Here is a 21,778-nt window from a genome sequence, read left to right on the forward strand (position 1 = left end):
CGTTACAGATTTCGACAAAACTCGTAGTTTTAATAATTTGTATGACGTTACTTAATCTGAGGGTGTCTATATTTTACAATCCATCTCAACTGGTGGAACGTAATATAATAAAAATAAAATCAAGATTCACGGAATCGTTTGATGCTTAGATATGTGTATGTATGAGGGAACGAATATATACATTTTACTATGAGTCTTTAATTATTTTCATATGGTGTATACCCTTTTACCATAAAAGTTACGCACTTAACACGAAAATGAGGGATCAAGACTTGGATGTTTTCTATTTTTGGCCATGGATAGCAATTTTGGCGATAAATAAATGTCATATCCAAAAGTTTTCTGTTCTTCGAATTATTTCAATACGTATTTAAGATTTAAGCCTCAAAAACTAAGAAGAAAAGTGTTTTGGGTTATATTTAAAAATCTAAATAACAAGATTGAGAACTCATAGACATTGATAATTCGACTCGGAAACATTATTCCTTTAACGATTCCTTTACGCAACAGTTGCAGATGACATTTAATCATTTATTTCATAAGCAGAGGGCGTTGCAAGCAGTTGGTATTGAACTGAATGTGACGGAGATGAAAATAAATAAGTCCTAAGGTACTGATTGAGTACAAAAGAGAAAAACAAAGACAAAACTCAAATTGACGAAAGAAAGACACATAATAATTATCGTATAACGATTAATTAATAACTGCACCTACGACGATAAGCGCGTCGACGGGAATGCGACCTCTGGTGGCGCGCAACGAATATTATTTATAACTATACTGAAGTATGTATAACTCGATTAATTGATTATTTATAACATTATTTAGTAATTATCAAGTGACGGCTTCTTTTTCCAGACGGCTCAGGTTAAGGAAGCCTCTACGAAACAACTTTAGAGAATAAACACGAGATAGGCTGTAAAATTCTAGTATTTTTCAATGTAAAATGCAGTTACACGTGGGATTTTGCCTTTTTAAGAAGCGCTGAATCGTCCGAATTTCGTTCACGAACGCGGAAAATGCGGAAGGAGAGGACGAAACTTTCACGGTAACAAATCAGTCGCAACGAGAGAGAGAGAGCTTAATTGAAATATTGCAAAATTGCATTCATTAAAACCCAGAATTATACACAACGGATTGTCTAAGGTGCATCAACATAAATTTACTAAAGTAAAAGATTATGCTGCAAATGTTTATTATTATTATACAGTCAATTATTCTATAATATTAAATTTCAAAAGATGATAAAATATGTGCTGAACAGAAATATATTCTCCAGAACGATAAACTATGAGAAGAGACTCAAAAACAATTGGTTCTCTCGCCGAAATCGACATTGAACGATAACTGATGATAGAAAACAGGTCTCGACAGCAAAAATTTGAAACCAGAAAATCCGCCTCTCCAAAGCCGAAAAAATTTCCATAAATTTTGTTTGTACTTCTTGTAATAATCATTAGAAAAAGCTATATTTCTCTTTAATAGGTGAATGTGTGTGATGGGCACGAAAAGTTAACAAGTTTTCCCTTTCTGTTTAATACAAAGTGCAGTAAAGTCGCATATACTACTTGTTTTTCTCAGCTTTTTGTTTTCATTAAACCTTGTAACAATGACATATCTATTCGCTCCGTTTAGCCTGTTGTAAAAAACATTGTCGAAAATGATTCTTTTTTTGCAACTATTTTGTCGTTTCTACATTCTATACACTAATATACAAGTTATGCAAATTTCTTCTTCATATGCTCATCCGTCCCACTTATATCTATAAAATTATCTGCTAAAATGGAATATATTGTTCTTATTCGTCCCTGTGTGTAATTACGAATTTGTATTTGTGTATAAAAGTGTATGTTCTCAAGTGAACGTGAAAACAAATTCTATTCGTTGGCTTTAACAACCATCACCAGCAACGTTAAATTTTGAGATCATTTGACCATTATCATGTTGGCATCATAAATAATATAGAAATTGAATGTTGCCATCCAAACTGACAGTATCTTTATTGAATAATGAAGTAAAAAATACGCAAAGTGGAAGGTCCAGTATATTGCGTAATGCGCTATTCTTGGAGTTACCTATCTACATGTAACTTACAGGAAGCGCCACACGCAGATATCGACATTTCACTCTTCCCCAAGGAAAATATTTCTAAAGGATTTCTCATAAACGTAGTTGAATGCATAAGTAGCGCGGAAATTTTATGAATGCAAATTGTAGTAATTGATAACGCTGTTGGAGAATGATGTAAAGCCAACGGTGCGCGGGCGAACGTACAATAATCAGGAAAATATAGCTATGTTCAAATTCAAAAGAATCATACACGTATGCTTTAACAATAAGTTATGGCAATGAAATGCGTGGACTCGCATTTTATTATAAGGGTGATCAATCGTGGATAGCGTCAAGCGGTCATTGCAGTTTAACTCAGTATTGAATACCATTTTATCAAGCAAAGACTCAACCCGGCACAGTGTCTTCAAATTATGGATTTCCATTACGAAAATCATCGTTCTGTGAAACAAGTTGATTGTGAAGTTAGAGCAACTTACGGCTTTGAAAATTGACCCATGGTCGAGACTGATTTTCATTATTGGATGACCAGCGACCGATTAGACCACATCTAGTTTCGAATTTTTCCATGCTATAAGCAATGCATTCGGTGGGTCAATTATTCCGACCGTTAATTGCTTTAAGAACACGATAAACTTGTTTCACAGAGCGATTATTTTCGTGATGTAAATCGAACATTTAGAGACGCTATGTCGTTTTAAGTCTTTCCATGATGAAATGATATTCCATACTGAGTTAAGCTGCAATGACCGATTGACGCTATTCACGCGTGACCTGCCAAAAATTCACATTGAAAAAAGTATCTCACGATGGATCAACATTCAAAAACTCCAAAAGATGTATGCATCTGTTATTTTTATGCAAGATAAATAAGATATATAAAACAAGAATCAAGTTTTTTCCGAGGTGCGGTGAAAAGATGTATCATACAGCGGTTATTTCCCATATGCGTATCATACGTACGTCCGATTCAAACAGTGGATTGGTAAATGTAGTGTTGACGTGTTCGACGAGATTTGCGACTTAATAGGGAGATAGCGCGCTACTGTACATCAGTCTTAATATCAGGGCGCACCATTCCCGCGACATTTCTTTAATTTTTCGTTTACTTTTTGAGGAAGGAAACGAGCCTGTCACTCCTTACGTTCAACCAAAGACCATTTACACCAGCGCCATGGCAGTTAAAAATTGGTATGTTTTTACGAGTATGAACAGATGTGTTTTCGTGTAAATTGTGTGGTCCGTGTGCGTATGTCCGTGTGAGAGATTATGGGTGCGTGAGAGGCAAGTATGAATGGTTGCGAGACCGCATTCTACAAGTGGGAGGTGCACAGATCTTTCATATATATATAATACAATTAGCGTGTAGTAATAGTAGTAAAATCATATACAATTGTTACAATATTTAAATATTACTTATTACATATATATCATACCGATAAAGTTTTTAAAGTTGAAGTATACATATACAGATATATATATATATATATTTATTTATATTTATATATAAATCAATATTTATATCGTTACTTAATTTGCCTTCCTGCAAGCAGCGTCACGACAACTCCGATATCCTTTTGGAGGGTGCAAAAAACATGCAACGCAACGCCACCACTTCCTAGCATTGAGTCGAATGTATCTGTAAACGATGAATGCAATGCGAGTTTGAATTTATATTACATATTTCCAAGTTTCTTTAAAATAACTGAAATCCTGAGATTTTATATAAGTTAAAAGTTCAAAACAAGCGAATCGACTGAAAAAGGTAGCACGATGACAAACTGAAATATGTGTAACGCCACTTGCAAGCACAAGAATAAAAATAGAATGATTTTAATTTTCCAAATTGTAAAATGTGTTGCTTCAGTTTGTTTAATATCAGACAATTGATCAAATACGAATTTTGTTTTCTCAAAGCATTAATCTTCGTTTTGACATGTCGAAAATATCAAATTTAGTTGTACCACATGTTTCCCTTATGTTCTAGATTAGGAGTGTCCAATATTTCATACATGATAATATGACGTGGCAATATTCGTCCCTACTTTCCTTATGACATTTTTCGCGTCTTCTCTTTCGGGGAATAGTGTTATTTAACAGGTTCGAGAAAAGTCTGACAAATGTTGATAACTTTATATCATCGCGTATGCACTGTTGATCACTTCTATTCTAGATGACGCTAAAAACTTGAAAATATTAATTTTATCACAAGAAAAACAGTAGCTACGTAGTTAAGACTAAGAAAAACATTGTCATTCTAAAATCAGAAAGAAACTCTTTTCGACAAGAGCGCATTGCATTCGGAGATATACAGTGACATCGTCGGACCAAGAAAAGTTGACTAATCTTGGCCAGTGCCCTCCCCTCTTGATACTTGCGGAGTTGCTTGGTCAAAAAACAAATAATTTCATAGGGGAATGAATATAAGCATGCGAGCAAGTACAAAGAGGAGAAATGCATGCAAACTCGAGTATCTCCCAACTAGTCGCGCTTTGCAGCGACGGCCGAGTTTGGGATTAGTTTTCATGTCAGATCGAACCGGTTGGAGAACATAACGCAAGATGTGTTCGATAATAAAAAGTTTAAAAAAAGTCGAAATTACATTATCGCCTGCATCTCTTTTGTCCGTTTTTCCCTCGCTTTTTACATGGTCGTACTGAGAGTGCAGGTGCACCGCCGATAATCGCTATATAAAAAATTTACACTATGTATAATCAAAAGTCGTTTTTCTTAAAGAATTTTTAATTGCCCCATATGGGTGAAGAGGGACGTCGGTTTCTGATGGCAACGCGCCGATGTTGTCGAGGATTTGGTTGCCAAGAAACTTTGTTTTGTTCGTGGGAGGGCATCTATCGCCTTTATATATTCAAGTCTGTAGAATATTTATATGTATGTATATAATATGTATACGATGCCTACAGAAATTAGTAGCGATAGCGGGTAATCCGCAAGTGGCGGTTAATCGGTGTTTATAATCATAATTATAATAACGAGTAAGAATATAATAACGATAATCATAGAATAATAATCGCAACGCGTAACGCTCGTTAGACGTGGGATGTAGAGCACGTGTACGCGTTATATTTCCTTCCTGCTGATGTCGACTTTGCCCTTAAAAATAGTCCGTAGGATGACGATGCTTCTATTACAATGAGTGAAAGAGAGGGGGGGGGGGAGTAGAAAGTGTTTGAAAGGGAGTGAGAGATAGTGTGTGTGTGTGTTTGTGTGTGAGAGAGAGAGAGAGAGAGAGAGAGAAAGAGAGAGAGGATAGAGTTCGTAGCTTCAGTTGATTTTAATTTACACAAATGACGCGTGATTTACATAGACGAAGGAATTATCGTCATTCCTTAAAAATTACGTCGTTTAAAAATATGTTCGAAGTTATCATATTTATACTGGTGAAGCGACTCGAGAGATGAGGGTAGCTGGAATGTCTGTCTGTGAGTGGAATTCAGTATAAGCCGCTCCCTCCGGATTTTTGAACGTACTTTCCTCCATCGACGGGGATTCGACGGTCTTTTGTTCATACTCATGTTTCTCCTCGTTTTTCTTTTGTTTTCCATTTCTATTTTTACAAATAACTAATCCACGCAGGAAGAAAGAGCGAAAGAGTAAAGGTACTTAAGAATTTGTCAACTTGATTAATAAATCGTAATATGTACAATATTTTACAAAGAAAGCGGCTACGTTTCCTCTTCTTCGTTTCTTTCCTCTTGCCCGTCCAAATTTTATACAAAAGATAAGCTCCCCGTTTCTTGTTATTTATTAACACCTACTATAACAAAATATTACACATTGTACAAGATTTTCAACTCCCCGTCGAGAGGGTGGTTGATTCGCCGAAAATCCGCGGAGGGTGCTGCTATTTGTTCGCGGTCAGGTCGGTATTGTATACAATTGATTTTCGCTAAGGCTAATTTACACGCAGGAAGATTTTCCGATTTGCGTTTTTTCTGTTTGTTTTCTTCACAGTTTATACAATATACAATAGAGTTCGTTCACATTATAAGGGGAGTGTGGAAAGAAGACAACCAGGTAAAAATAACGACTTTCCGCCGCGAATGTCCGTAAATACATTATACAATCGCAGAAAGAAATTCTCTGAGGAAAATAGGTTACAGCTGCATCCGAACGTAATTCGTAGTTTAATTATTTTAATTTATCAATAATTATCGTATAATACACAATATTCACACGAGTCCTTTAAAAAAAGAAAGAGGGTAATAGAGAGGAAGGTAGGGCTGTAAAAACAAACCGAGGAAAGGAGGGAACGCTCGGAAAAGTAGAGGACACAGCGCGTTTAATACGCTTTCCTTTTATGTATATCACAATTTACAAAAGTTGAGTCAGAGAGGGTGCTCTCAAGAAAAAAAGAAAAGCGCAAACTGTTCTGAAGAACGGAACCTCTGGCCTCTTCTCGGCGATCTTTCAAGTCATGAAATTTTAAGGCTCTCCGCTGCTGCTAAGCCGGGGCAGAGTAAGCGGTCGGTTTGAATCGGAGATGCTTTCGATTTTATTCCCATTTCGAATGCTAAACGCTAAGCCTGATACGTGACGTCCACAGTACGGCTCCTAAACCACTATTGTCACCTTCCAACGCAGGTTAGCCGGTCTAATCGAACTGTAATCCATACGCGCATATTACACCGGGTGTCGTACCTTGACCAGCGATAAATGCATGCAGCACTAAGGTCTACCCTAAGTTGCCTAGTTGACACCTTTCTTCCATTATGTGCTCTCGTCGGGACTGACGAGTCCTTGAGTCGCTTCCTAAGGGCATGCAAAGCTCTTCATGACAGCAAGTCTCCTACTCCAGTTGCAAAAAACTTAACATTTTCTTTCTGGATTGTTGATTACTTTACCGAGAGAAAAGTTGCCATGAAGGGATTTACTACTTTTTCGAGCCTTAATTCCTGGTTTTTAGAGAACTTGCGTAGATTGTTGGGTGGGAGTAGGAACGGGTCCGGCTGAAGATGCAGGGGGACCAATGGGTCCCAGATCACCTGCACCCGTTGATGCACCTGCTGGCGTCGACACTCCCATCGCCGACGCCGTCTTCATAAAGAACTTTTCAAGTTTAACGATTATATGCTTGCCGTAGGTGTACTTGCGAAGGCTACCCAGATGTGGTCGAATCTTGTGCATCAAAACCTTGCGCTGAGCTGGTTCTGCAACGTCGATCATCTTTTGCACCACGTAGTTTGCATATTGATCTTTCATCATCACATTCAGTGCACTGAAAATAAGAAAAATATTTTTTTTATCTATAAAAATTCACCTCCCACAAATGCATAGGATATATCATGTATACATATAAAACTTTGAATAACGAAAAAGATGTACGTTTTTTATTGCTCTATAATTTTTTGATGTACAAATTTCACTCTACGCTTGGAATAAACAGTCTATCCACTCCGGAGGAATCATCAAGGCAGTCCATTTAAGTAAAAGCCTTCTTACTTTAAGAGTGAACGTTTTCACCTCAAAATACAGAGGCGTGTCTCCATCCTAGATCGTGGACTAACCATTTTCACTCAAAAGCATGAAGTGAGACTGTGAACTTGTATACATTACCGGTGAGAATTGTGCGTCCACTTACGAAAATTAGATTAAAAACAGGATAGTCTTAAAAAGTGACTTAATCTGCGAAAAATTAGGTTAGACATTTGTTTTATTTTTTATTTAATTGGAGTTATTAAAAACATTTTTTATGTCGAAATAATAATTAAAGCTGCATTTAGAGCCACCACATAAGTAATCTGATGTTTATTTTTGTTTTTGCTCATAATAGAATTTATGAAAGAAGTAACTTCAGGTTATTTGAAATTATTTTAATATTAAAAAAATATTGCATATCGATTGTTTATTTCCTATAACTAACTTTTTTTCACTAAAAATAAATTATTATTTTAAAATATATATGTAAGTGAGGATAACTTAACAATTAACTATTTTAAATTAAGAAGTACATGTTTTTATTAATATCTTTCTCATAAGTACATTGAATGAGCTTTCATCATTAACTAATTTAAATGTGGATATTAAACTCTAAAGCCATAAAATTAAATTAAAACTGTTTTGTTACTGGATGGCATAAGTTTCAGGAAAAAATATATCAAATATATAAATGTATAAAATTTTAAATAAATTAATTAATGTCTTGAGGTTGGGCGGAGTCGAAATATAATTTAAAAACATTTAGTGTGAGACGGACAAACGTTAGGACTAATCAGAAACCAAGGAAATGAAAGTAAAATTGACAAGAATCTAGAGCAAGGTGTTTAAACAAATTAGAACTTGAAATTCAAATAGATTGGGGAAAGATAGAGAAGTAAAACTACTGTGTATTATATAAGACGTATAAAAAAGGATTTTAAAGGGAGAAATATTGGGACTCGAGTAGGATAAACGGTAAATGTAAGAAACAATGGGCGAGGTTAAGATGCGGAAATGTGGGTAAATCAGGAAATAAAGGTTATGAAAATTTATTATGTAGGTTGTGCGGAACGTCAGAGGAAAATCTTGGCCACATTTGGGTATGTAAAAACGCAAGGAGATTAATCAGTGAGGATTTGGTCAGAGGGGTTGATAAATGGTTAAATAAAAACCCGGAAATGGAAATTAGTCAGAAATTAACAAAAGTTCTGAAAAGAGAACCGAGCTCAGAGATCTGCAGACATTTTAATCGCAGAGTTTTGGAAAAAATTATATATCTCACATATAATCTGAAATAAAAAATCTGAAAAAATGGTAAAAATTAGGCATATTAACCACCTTAAGAAACAAAAGTAAAATTGAGGATTTGCCCAAAACTCTGCGATTAAAATTTTCTAAATTCCATCTCGATTCCACCCAACCGCAAGATATTAATGGATGGATTTAAAATCGTATACACGTTATAAGAGCCAAACATGGAAACTTTTCAGTACTAAGGCATTTTCAATTTATACATTTTTTTTGTATTAGGTCAGATCAAAAAAAAATTGTATGAATTTTTTTCATTTTACATTTTTTTGTATTAGGTCAGATCGAAAAAAATTGTATGAATTGAAAATGCCTTAGTACTGAAAAGTTTCCATGTTTGGCTCTTATAACGTGTATACGATTTTAAATCCATCCATTAATATCTTGCGGTTGGGTGCAATCGAGATGGAATTTAAAAAATTTTATTCTCAGAGTTTTGGGCAAATCCTCAATTTTAATAAGAGTAACAACAGTGGAATGAACAATCACGTCTCACGATCGTGAGATAGGTGGTTACAGTCTGTGAACGAAACAATACGATGATCCGGAAAAAGTATCATGCATCCTCACGCGGAGCGACTCTATGATGACCGCCTTCTACGTTTCTCCCGCAAGTGTCTTAGCATCATGTTGAAACGCAGGGATGATTTTTAGACTATTCACCAGTGAAAGCTTGCCACCTCCAGGAACACAGATGATCAGGACTACAACTTAACAGAATATTCCAAGTATAAATGTCGCAACTCCCTTATAAGGTCTTTATTCACCTTGGCTGTGATGTGTTTATCAACTGAGGCCGAAAATTCGATAACGAACATGGTTGATGTCTCCAAGTCAAGGGGAACTATGTCAAGCCTCGAGTGCGCAACAAAAACAATTATCGAGAATATGAAGTTTCATTATATGCGACACTTCTCATTTTCGACAATTGACTATTTCCCTAGAAATTCTATTTCCTAGAAAATGCATGTAAGCAGATAATCGTCTAATTTACTTCTACCGCTTCTTCTAAAAGTAATTTTTTCAAAAATAATGCAAATCCTGCCAGAAGTACAAAACTGCATACAAACTGTTAATAATCATTCAAACTCACTTGTCATTAAATCCGCAAACTTCTTCAATGAGTACTGCGCGCTCTTGTCTTGTAGCGTGTGTTACGCATTTCTCAACAACGTTGCTTGCAAATTTGTGCTGGGAAAGGGCGAGCACCTTGCCTCTTACACTGCTGATTAATTGTGCTTTATCTTCTGGTTTACCATGCTCTAAACACATAAGAAAAATATTAGTTCTGCATTATATAGAAAACAAACTGTGTCCGCCAAGTCACAAAAATAAATAACGATAAAAGACTATAACATTTCAAATCACAGTATCATTTGCAATAATAATACACTGCAACAATATAAATTTATAATCAATTTTTTATAGTAGAAATTTACACCACGAGTTGAAATTGTCATGAATCTTTATGATCTTTTTTATCAATGAACTTCATTCTGAACTATTTTTAACTGATAAGGTTCAAGTTAAAAAGTAAGCTTTTCAGTTTTAAAAAATCTCCATTTTAAAAGAATAGTTAAATGCTTATTATTTTATGCAATGTGGTAGTTCGAAAATGCAAGTGGCGGAAAATAAAATGGAGAAAAGGGATTGTAATGATTCAAAAATAAAATTAACTATGTACCGAGAACATGCTGGATGACGTAGTTTCCGTATTGATCTTGGATTAACTGATCGGTGGCAGAGTGTAGTTCTTGAAGAATTCCTTGGGTCTGCTCGGGCGTACAGTGTTCCAAAATGCGCTGAATTACTCTACATCCATAGGGATGTGTACTAAGAGAATAAACCTGTCCGTTGAAGGCACCGATCACAAATTGCAAGGCTCGCGGCTCCACGCACTCAATGCACTTCTGCACCACATGGTTGCCATTCTGATCTTTAACACACTTGAGAACATGCCCATCAAGTTCGCGTACGATTTCTTGTTGCTGTTCTGGTCCGATCGACTCTAATGCCTTTTGAATTACACGGCAGCCGTACATCTGTAGAGCCAGAGGCAAAACATGACCACGAACCTTGAAAAAAAGAATGACAATTTAATAAAAATAAACCAAGAAACATTGATTTAGTCTTAGGTGGAAGATAACTCAGGACGCATATTGTCATCAGTTTCAAATCAGTTGACACGCAACTCTCATCAGGGTTAGGATAGCAAGATACATTTTCCATCGAGGTTATTATTCGGCATTTACTGGATTATAATTTTGAACAGGAGAAATGTATGTACATTGTTTCTAAATGCACTTAATTTAGTTAAATTCTCTGATGAATACTTAAATTCAGATAATGCTATAGTGTGAAACATATATGGTAATATATGAACAATAATAAAAAGTCAGGAATCGTCGCAAATGGTCAGAAGTTCGGACGATTTCTGGACATCCTGACCATTGCTAACGAGTCTGATTATTTCTGAAAATATGCTAATTCACATCCTATCAGGTAGCGCATCAGCTAGGACAGCAGGTAGGCCAACCGGAAAGGATTAAAAATAAAAAATATTTTATTTTTAATGTTGCATATTGACAACTTCAATCCATACTGCTCCACGTCCGGTTCGAGCGATGTACCGCCCCTCGTCACGCTTATTCACTGTATCGCTCTAGGCCTGTTTTGCCAAGTTTTCAGAACAGCCGATTAAGGATTTAAATACGTGCCAAAAGTCAGAAATACGGAAGAAAATTATGAGAAAGGTTATAGTAAATTTCACAGATTTTAACCTATGAATTTCCATACACACACAACACCTGATCAAGAATGCTCACCCGTCGCTACCGAGGAGGTGAAAAAAGTGTTAAGAGGAATGAAAATCTATTCCGCACCGGGACCAGATTGTATCAAAACCTTCTGGTGGAAGAAGTTTCCTTCAACCCATCAGCATTTGGCCTGTATTTTCACCTCATATTTAAAGTCGAAAGAGCCCATTCCGGAATGCTTAGTGGAAGGGCGCACAATGCTTCTGCCGAAAATAGGCAACTTAGCTGACCCGAAGAATTACAGGCCAATCACTTGTCTGAACACACTGTATAAGATATTCACAGCTATCCTAAATGATAGGATTGTTCGGGCAATTGAACCTGTGTGGCAAGAAATGTATGAACAGCGAGGCTCAAAGAAAGGCGTAGCGGGATGTCGGGAGAGTCTGCTCATCGATAGACGTGTCTGCAAAGATGCAGCATTCTACCAGCGTGACCTATCGATGGATTGGATTGATTATCGGGAAGCTTTCGATTCGACCTCCCATAGACTTATCAGCTGTCTTTTGGAAAGCTTTAAGGTTCATCCGCAAATCGTTAGGTGCATAGAGAGATTGATGCCGCTTTGGAAAACCAGATTTACTATCTTATCTGGAAGAAATCGTGTGACAACTAACAAGGTCACCTTTCAGAGAGGTGTCTTTCAGGGCGACACCATGAGCCCACTCCTCTTTTGCCTTACATCATTGCCACTATCTCTAGAACTTCGCCATTCCGACGGGTACTTGTGCGGCAAACCTGCAGATCGAAAGTACAAACTCAGTCATGTATTTTACATAGACGATGTTACGATCTATGCTAAAAACAAAGAGCAACTACATCTAGCTCTAGAGATTGTCGAACGATATATTAAGGAAATTAAAATGGAATTTGGGTTAGACAAATGCGCCAAAGTACATTTGAAGCGACGAAAACTTAATGGCATCCCTGAAGATCCTGAGCTCGTTGATAGAAGCGCTATACGACACCTTTGCGCTGGAGAGATTTATACATACCTGGGCGTGCCACAGAGCCGCATTCAGAATGTGACATCTATAAAGGATACTCTCCGAAGCAGATTCAAACGTCTCACCCGGCAAATTTGGTCTTCCGAACTGTCGGCGAAGAACAAAGTATCTGCAACGAACATGCTTGCCGTCCCGGTAGTACTCTATTCATTTGGAGTAGTTCCATAGACGAAGAACGAGCTCAGATCCCTTAATATCGGTACAAGAAAGATTATGCACATGAACAAAAACATGCATCTTAAGCCTTCTGTTCCGCGACTATACATCGCACGCCGTCAAGGTGTTCGCGGAATATTGAGTCTTGAATCTCTTCACAACAGGATTATTCTGGGTACAGCACATAGAGTCGCAAATGGAAGAGACCCTCCGTTTCTGTACAAATCAGCACGGTATCTTCCACAGAAATGTGGAGAATCAGTTAATGTCGTGTGAGCTAACGTTTGCTTTCCTTAAATCGCCCGAATTGAAGTCTGGTACGGAGGGTTTCATTTTGGCATGCCAAGACGGTGTCATTTCCACCTTAAAATACGGTCGCCACATTTTGAGCCAAAACATTCCCGATGATGGCTGCAGGGCGTGCCATGCACACCCCGAGCATTTAGCCTACATCAAAAGGCACAATGCGGCACTAAAGAGTGCTTTATTACCATCTCTGTCACTCTTACGGCATTAACCTTAATATCACTCCTCTAAATGCTCCTAGGGAGATCGAGTCAATTGTCGAGAATGGGAAGTGCCGCATATGCTGGAACTTTATATTCTCGACAATTGTTTCTGTTGCATACTCGAGGCCTGAAAAGCATCCCTGCGTGTCAACAATATGCTAAAACACTTGCGGGAAAAATGCAGAAGGCGGTAGTCCTTGGATCACTCCATGTTTTCAGGGTGCACGAAACTTTTGCCGGATCGTCGTATTGATTCCGTTACAGACTGTAACCACCTACCTCACGGTCGTGAGACGTGGTTGTGGCTGAAATTTTACCGCGATTTCGCTGGGAGCGGGTGCAATTTTTCAGATTAGCAACCGCTCCCGGTGAAATCCTGCGGTTGTCCTTATGACAAATTTTTAATATATATATTTGTCGGTATTTTCTTCATTTCCTTCGATAATTATTAAAATGATTGCATTTTGAGAAAACAGCAATGCAATGGAAATTTATAGGTTAAAATCTGAGAAATTTACTATAACCTTTCTCATAATTTCTTAGGTTTCTTGCACTGATCCTCAACTTTGTCAAACGAGCTGGAGCTATCCTTCTCGCAAATCGAAGAAAGTAACCCATTTCGTTTTCTTTTATTTGCTTTTTAATACTGTGTAGAAATATATCATATTTTAAGAGAAGACGTAATCTTTTTTTGTTTATTTTATCATCAAGAGTCAAAATCTTCAAAAATCGATCTAGAGCATCGATAAACAGGTTCAAATTTTAGAAATTTAGAACCTACGGGTTTCGAAGTTTTGAGACACCTACATATTTTCCAAAAAAATTTTAAATTAGGATAAGTATCGTAAATATATAAGTATTAATAATTAAATATAACCAAAAAGAGAGTATGCATAAATAAACTATAATATAAATAACCTGTGAAATATAAAAACTGATTAGGTTTTATGGCATTCTATTCTTGGACCCCTACTAAAAGAATTGTTATCCTCCGAAACCAAGCTCTGACAATTTCTGAACATTTTCTCATAGATTTCGACTAAAGTGGTCAGAAAATGGTCTGAAGCCCTGACTTTCATTCTGGCGATTCCTGACTTTTTTTTAGTAGGCAAATATGTATTACTTTTCTATTACTTAATACAACTTTTTGAGAGGAAAATTTCAATATTTAGAAAATATTCAAATAGTAATTACATATATATATTTTAAATCATTACAATATACTTTTTCATAAAAGTATTACAATTATGTACCTTTTGCGCAAGAGTAGACTTCTGTTCTGGTGTTCCAAATTCAAAAAATTTCTGGATAACATAATTGCCAAAGACGTCAGTCATAAGAGAATATGCCGAGGCGAGAATTTCCTGAAAGACAAGTTGCTTCTCGCTGGCAGATGCACGCTCTAGTTTCTGTTGTATGAAGCGGGAACCATGCTGATCTTGACTGAACTCCACTATGTGATTGGCAAGGTCGCGCAACTGCAGACTTGGAAATCTGATAAATTAAGAAAAACATAAAGACAAAATGTACAAAATTCACTTACAGATTTTAATTTATGTTTTTAAATGTTATTTCTCTAACTTCACTGTTGAGTGTGTCATATTACTATTTGTGAAATCAACAGCGACCAAAGCTTTAATAAGCAGACTAATGATTTTTATTAAGGATGTACTAAAGTTATCTCAAGTTTAAAAAATAGCATGGTTAAAAACGATTCATAATATCGGGGGAAATATTGCCTTTTAATTGATTCAAGAAGTAGGTAAAAAGCCTAAGGATTTTCTCGTCACACAGGCCATAAAAAAATTTGACTTCACGAGACAAGTGATTAGGTTACCCTTGTGGATTTTGAGCTGCTGAATCCAAATCTGGCCTCACAATTTGTCCTACACGTCTCAGTTTTCCCCTAAATGCAGAAAATAGGGGGGAAACTGGGGCTATTCTGGACATTAGTTTGATAATATCAGTATACAGAAAGATAAGCGTACTGGTATCATATTCTGATGTGTTGCGATTCCTTAAGATCAAATTTATACACCAAAATTTCCCAGTGCGCTTACTGTTTCCCCCAGCTAGGATAAATCTACGGAAATTGAATATCTTGCGCATGTTATACTGACTTAAGAAGCAAAAAAATTAAAAAAATGCTATTTCCTCTACAGTTTTGCGCTTTTGATATAAATTTGGGCTGATGGATGTTATATTCTTAATTGCCGCGACTTATAGAGACTTATTTGTACACAGAAATTCTAGTGTCCCTTTCGTTTCCCCTAGCTTGGGTAATTCTAGGGAAATTGAAGGCATTTCTCATATTATATACATTTGTACGGGAAAAAATAACAAAAATGCCATATACTTTGCAGGTTTGCGTGCTAAATCTAAATATGAACCCCACATTTTTTGGGTTTGTTCCAATTTGTCTCTAGGTGCTAAATGTAGGGGAAAGCCTTGGGTATTTCTGGTCACACAGGCCCACAAAAAAAGTTGTCTGCACGAGGCAAGTGACTGATTTCGCACGCAAAACTGTAAAGGATATTAGGTTTTTGTTATTTTTCGCCGTGTAAATATATATAATCTGAGAAAGCCCTTCAATTTTCCTAGAATTACCCAAGCTAGGAGAAATAGAAGGAACACTGAAGAATTTATGTGTACAAATGAAGTTTCTAAAAGTAGTTGCACCTAAGAATATAATATCGATGTGCCTATTTTCGCGTATACTGGTATTATCAAAATAATGTGCAAGTTGTCCCTCGGATTTTCCTTATTTTCTTTACCTACGGGGAAACTGATACGCGTGAGATAAATTCTGAAGCCAGATTTGAATTCAGCGGCTCAAAATCTATAAGGGTAGCCTAGTCACTTGTCTCGTGCAGACAAATTTTTTGTATGGCCTGTGTAACGAGAAAATCCCTAGGCTTTTCCCTACTTTTTGCATCTAGGGAAAAACTGAGACGTGTAGACAAATTCTGAGGCCATATTCGGATTCAGCGGCTCAAAATACATAAGGGTGAGCTACAAGGGAAGTTGTGGGCGAGCTGAGAAAGAAGCTGCAGTCGAGCGGATGCAACATAACCTAATATTAAGAGGGATTCTGATGTAAACGCGTATAAATAAGCACATTTTAAACATTTTTTTATAACTAGTGCATATAATGCGACAAACTTTCTTTTTTTGAAAGGTATGACCTAGGGCAATAGAAAAAAATAGTATCCAATGAAAAATATATACATAGTTGGTCATTTATAGAGGAAGCATTTGTTTCTGAAAAAAAAAACATTTTAAAAAAATCGTTTTGTTGTTCATTTAGATTATCATTTATTTTAGTTCAAGGAGATTTGTTCCAACTACTTTTTGAAAATGATATTGCGCAAATAGGCACCTTTGACCTTAATGGCCAAATGTGTTCATTTTTCAGCTTTTCCCATCACGTTGTCCAATGATTCGGCCGATTTTGACTGGCCACCTAGATCACCCGATTTAACTTCACCAGGATTGTACGTATTTGTGGGGTTATTTGAAGTCCAAGGTATACGCCAACAAGCCAAGGAGTCCAGCTCAATTGAAAGCGAACAAACGATGTGAAATCGCCACCATATCGGCCGAATCATTGGACAACGTGATTAAGACGCCGAAAAAAGAGCACATTTGGCCGTCAAGGCTTTTACGCCGTTTGAAACCATGTTAAAATTTCAAGTACATCAGTTTAACTGTTTTTTTTGTTTTTTTTTTTTGCGAAAAAGCCTGCGCCAAATGAAAAAATGTCATTTTGAAAAAAAAGCGTTTAAAGTTTTTCAGGCGGCCGTGACTTGTTTACGTTTAAAGACTTCCGATTTAAGTCCAGGACCATTCAGGCCATCTTTTAAACCAGACTTAAATCGGAAGAACAGTGTACTTGTATATCCTGACACAGGTGTTTAAACACGAAACAGCTGTCCCGAATGCCGACTCCTTATGCCTGATCTGAAACTCGAGTGCCCGCAATTTCGTCCTCTACTATGACACGCTATTTCTAGTCAAAAAGGAAGGCATCGCCTAAATCGACTTAGGGTATTAATTCTATGATCATAAACTATCCAAAAATGCAAAAATAAATTTTTTTACCTATCAGAATGATCTTCTGATTTGGAATCTACGCGATACCCATCTAGCATTTATGGCTTTCTCGATATATTATCAAACAATTACTCATGTTCATCTGTTATTACATTGCCGTGCAATAATTAAAAAAAAATTATTTTCCATTTTCGCGTAGGGAAAAAAAGGAATAAAAGTTCTCCTAGCACGTATTTGATGCGAACTTAATTAAAGGGTGAAGGTGCATAAGCGAACAATCCACAAATATCGAATGTACAGGATTGACAAAAAAGTTTCTAAAGTCTATTTCGCAATTTAAAAATGAAATAAGCATTGGTTTCAGAAATATGGACCTGATAAGTTGATTCAGATAAAAATTACATTTGAAAATTTTCTTCATTTAAAAAATTTAAAACCTACGATCAATTGAGATTATGTCGCTCGTCGTTTTTGACGTGCCACCGAACTCTAATATTAATTTAACGCAAAATTCACTATTTCGAAGAAAAATAAGAATTTTGTTTCTGTATATTTAGTGTATAAATTGAAAAAGCCCATATTCACTTTGAAATATTCGCGCAGTAATAAAAAAATTAATAATAAGTTTCCAACTTCAAGTAAAAGCATCTGAAGCGGGTAGACGCGGTGAAGGTTTAACGCCGACAAAAATATAGCAATTTACCTGTACACTCAATTTCAAAATTTTTTGCATTGTCCCTTATGCATCTTCACCCTTCAATTAATGTACGTAGTGAAAAATGGACCCAGAATATTCAAAGAATATGAATAACAGACAATCAAAACTGAAATACAAATTCTAAACTAACTTATATGTTGCACTTTTTTAGAAAGTTTAAACAGTAAGAAAAAATTATAGTAAGTGACCTCTGAATTATATTAGCTTCAGTATTTGATCATTTTTTAACTCGAATCTGTGTTGTATCGGCATCTAAGAACTCTGGCGACAAATTTGAGATACTGAAATTATAGTTAAATCAGGCAAGATTTACTGTTTTCAAAGAGTAAGAAGATTAGTCTAACCGATTATTTCTAAAGTCCTCAAGCAGGCGGGATCTTCCACCAGCGCTTTTTTCGCCGACGCCGCTGGGACCTCCTCTGCCGGGCTTGCCCACCAAATTAGGGAAAAGAGAGCTACTGGATCCGAAAACTCCGTTTGCCGTAAGAGCAGGGACAGCACTTGTTCTAAATTTTGCTTCTGCTCCTGGTGCAGCTGAAACTCGGTTTGTTCCGCCAACTAAACCGCCTAAGGATCCTCCGATAGTAGGTGGTGGTGTCAAAGATAACCCTAGTGGACTTGGAGATGCTGTTACTGTTCCTGAAGAAAATAAAAAATAACATATGAGAAATTCTCAACAAATATAACATATGGTCAGTAAAAAAAACTTTTAAAGCGACCCTCTGCCATATCGAATCTCAAATAATACCACGAAAAAAGCAATACGAATACATATTTTTTTTCTAAGCCAATAAATATTTTACTTTCAGTTTTGAAGATCAATTATAATTTTTTCAAAAAATGTTCTTGTTCACATTGGAAAAAGCGCGAAAAATCCTATAGATAATTTCTATGAAACAGAAAGGACGACATTCAATTTTTTTACCCCATATGAAAATAGATAAATGCATTTCAAAACGAATATGTGCAGGCAGTCTCGTTTTTAATAAATTTATCTGTTTTCATATGAGAAAAAAAATTGAATGCTGTCCTTTCTGTTTCAGAGAAGTCATCTGCTTCGAGGAGTTGTAACTTTATTAATATTAATCAAAACATTTATGTTTACTACAGTTTACTCAGAACGGTAAATAAAATATTTATTAGTTCAGGAAATGCACAAACTTTCGTTTTTGAAGGTCAAATACAGTGAAACTCTGAAATAGCGCAGATAGGAGTAAAAGGAGCTGCGTAAAAAACATTCTTTTAAATCGATATTAAAAATGTAGAAATCCTTGCAACAGATGGTTTCCCGAAAAAATAAGTTGATATTTAATTTTATAAAAACAAAAAAGCATAGTATCATTCAAGGTTTGAAAAATAAAAATCCAAAGATTTTTTGTTGTCCCATACGAAAACAGATAATAGATCTAAAGATGCGTCTATATGAAACATAATCCAAAATTGTTGTCCCCTCCCCTTCGTTAAATATTTGTGCAAATGATAAAAATGTTTCCACACAAACTACCATCCAAATAGAATTACACTTTTCCCAAACTCAAGTCCGGTCAAAGAAAGGCCGATTTTTTGATTGAATAACGCGCGGATAGCTTCGCGCTCTACAATGAATAAGAAATTCGCGTTCGGTCTTTATATTTCCATCACATTCATGCATAGACTTTCAAAGTTAAAGAGCAAACCAAAGGCAACTGTAATGTGGTGATTGTGAATTTTCTTTTCTTAAAGCTTCTTCGGTTTTGACGAACACATTAGTCAGATTAGTCAGATACACTTAACTATCGATATGAGCACCCTCAGTGCATATTTCTAGAATTTATGACCTCGGCATTTTGTTGATGGATACTGGGGACAAGAACCAAAAACACGATGGTAGTACTCTCAGCGCGTTAGCTCTTAGCATACGTCCAAATACAACAGAAATGGTTTATGCGGCCATGCCTGTTTACGTTTAGATTCCCCCGATTTATGCTAAAAGCCACTATAAGCCATGTTCGAAACCGTTCTTATATCGGGAGTTGACTGCATTGCAAAATAAAGTAGAAATGTTATTTTTCATCACAATTTTAATATTTGTTCCATATTTTGCATTAATTTTTATTCGCAGTTACCCTGAAAAATTTATTGCTTCAATAAATATATATTATTAGAATTCGCAATACGCACTGTTATTGAAACAAACGTATTTTCATTGTATTTTTTTTTTAATTAAAAAAAGTGCGCGACCGATAAAAAATGGTCTAAAGAAAATTTGTCGATCTAATGTAGGTGAAAAATTTGATAATTAAACATTTTACTTTAGCTTGTGTCATAATTTTTCCAAAAATTTAATTTTTTTATTTTTAATGTTACTTTTTACGATTGAAACAAAATCTACGCGTCCTATCAAAAAATGATTAATAACGAATTCATAGATCTATTTTGGGTGCGCTGCTTTTGCTTATTTTTCTTTTGTATTTTGTGTTGTTTTTCTGAATATTTAATTTTTTTATTTTGATGTTACTTTGTATGATTAAAACGATTCTTGGGCCATTTTTCTAAAAATTGAATTTGTTTTTGTCAGTTATTTTTTACGATTAAAAAAAAGGTACGCGTGTATTCAATTTTTTTTCGTATCTCGCATAGATTAACCGCAAAATGGAATTTTTTATTTGTTAGTATTTTTTTTTCGTCGTTGAAACTAGAACTGTTTGTCAAAACTTTTTGGTAATTAAATCGACCTTTCTTGATGGTCCCTTGAAACGGGTGCCAAAGCATAATCTAATACGATTAGTCTTTCAACGGTTATTAAGTATACGCTATACCTCCTTATTTACACTACATAAATTCTTTACTGATATTATTAATAAATTCTCATCATAATGAGAAGGTATTAGTTTTATGCTAAAACTGAATATCCCGGATTACTTTAAATTTCTACTTTTAGATAGTCCCTGAATCCGACAAAAACAGGTTTTACGATGGTGTCTGTATGTCGTTGCTGCCTATATACGAGATAACTTTTGAAAGACTTGTCTGATTGGATTGTACTTTGGTACATGTTTTTTTGGACCATAAAGAAAGCTCGAGTTTGTTAACCAGCCTATTTTGGCTAACAGTTCTGATCTCAAACTCAAGAAAAAAATCCACTTTGCGGTCAAACTATGCAAGATACAAACTAAAGTAAGGCAACATTATTCACTGAAATAATACTACAAATTTGCTATAAATCATTTTTTATAGGACGCTTTGTATTTGATTTAATCTAAAAAACATTATAAATAAAAAGATAAAATATTCGGAAAAAGAACACAAGATACAAAAAAAATAATATGCAAAAGTTGTTCACCTAAAATAGACGCGCACAATATTAGTGCACAAATTGCACATTATAAATTGCAATAATATAACTTTACTGAAATGATTAATTTTTTAGGGTAGCTGCAAGTAAAAATTAATGCAAAAGTAAGGAAGAAATATTAAAGTGATCATGAAAAATAAAATTTGTACTTCATTTTGCAATATCTGGATAAGCAGTCCCGGACTGAGGTACATAAATGAATATCATATAAATTTAATACAATAGAGTTTAACATAATATAGAAAAGTTTGCATTTTTGATGTATTTTAATGTATGTATGTATGTATGTATGTATGTATGTATGTATGTATGTATTTAATCTCTCCCTTTTACGGGTTTGAGGGCCACCGCTCCCTGTACATATATTTACA

The 21,778-nt window shown here is 35.5% G+C and overlaps 1 protein-coding gene across 1 annotated transcript in view; it reads right to left on the reverse strand.

The window, feature by feature from the left end:
- Positions 1-1,387: 1,387 nt before the first annotated feature.
- Positions 1,388-21,778, reverse strand: part of LOC117170343 (maternal protein pumilio-like) — a 121,600-nt gene continuing 101,209 nt past the window's right edge. The window contains exons 6-10 of the mRNA XM_033357084.1: positions 18,418-18,712; positions 14,556-14,796; positions 10,499-10,889; positions 9,908-10,076; positions 1,388-7,306 (exon numbers count right to left, since the gene is read on the reverse strand). Of these exons, the coding sequence (XP_033212975.1) occupies positions 6,991-7,306; positions 9,908-10,076; positions 10,499-10,889; positions 14,556-14,796; positions 18,418-18,712 (1,412 nt within the window). The 3' untranslated portion in view covers positions 1,388-6,990. The remainder of the gene's footprint in view (positions 7,307-9,907; positions 10,077-10,498; positions 10,890-14,555; positions 14,797-18,417; positions 18,713-21,778) is intronic.

Source organism: Belonocnema kinseyi, chromosome 1, assembly GCF_010883055.1.
Source record: "Belonocnema kinseyi isolate 2016_QV_RU_SX_M_011 chromosome 1, B_treatae_v1, whole genome shotgun sequence".
In the NCBI taxonomy this organism is placed as follows: Eukaryota; Metazoa; Arthropoda; class Insecta; order Hymenoptera; family Cynipidae; genus Belonocnema; species Belonocnema kinseyi.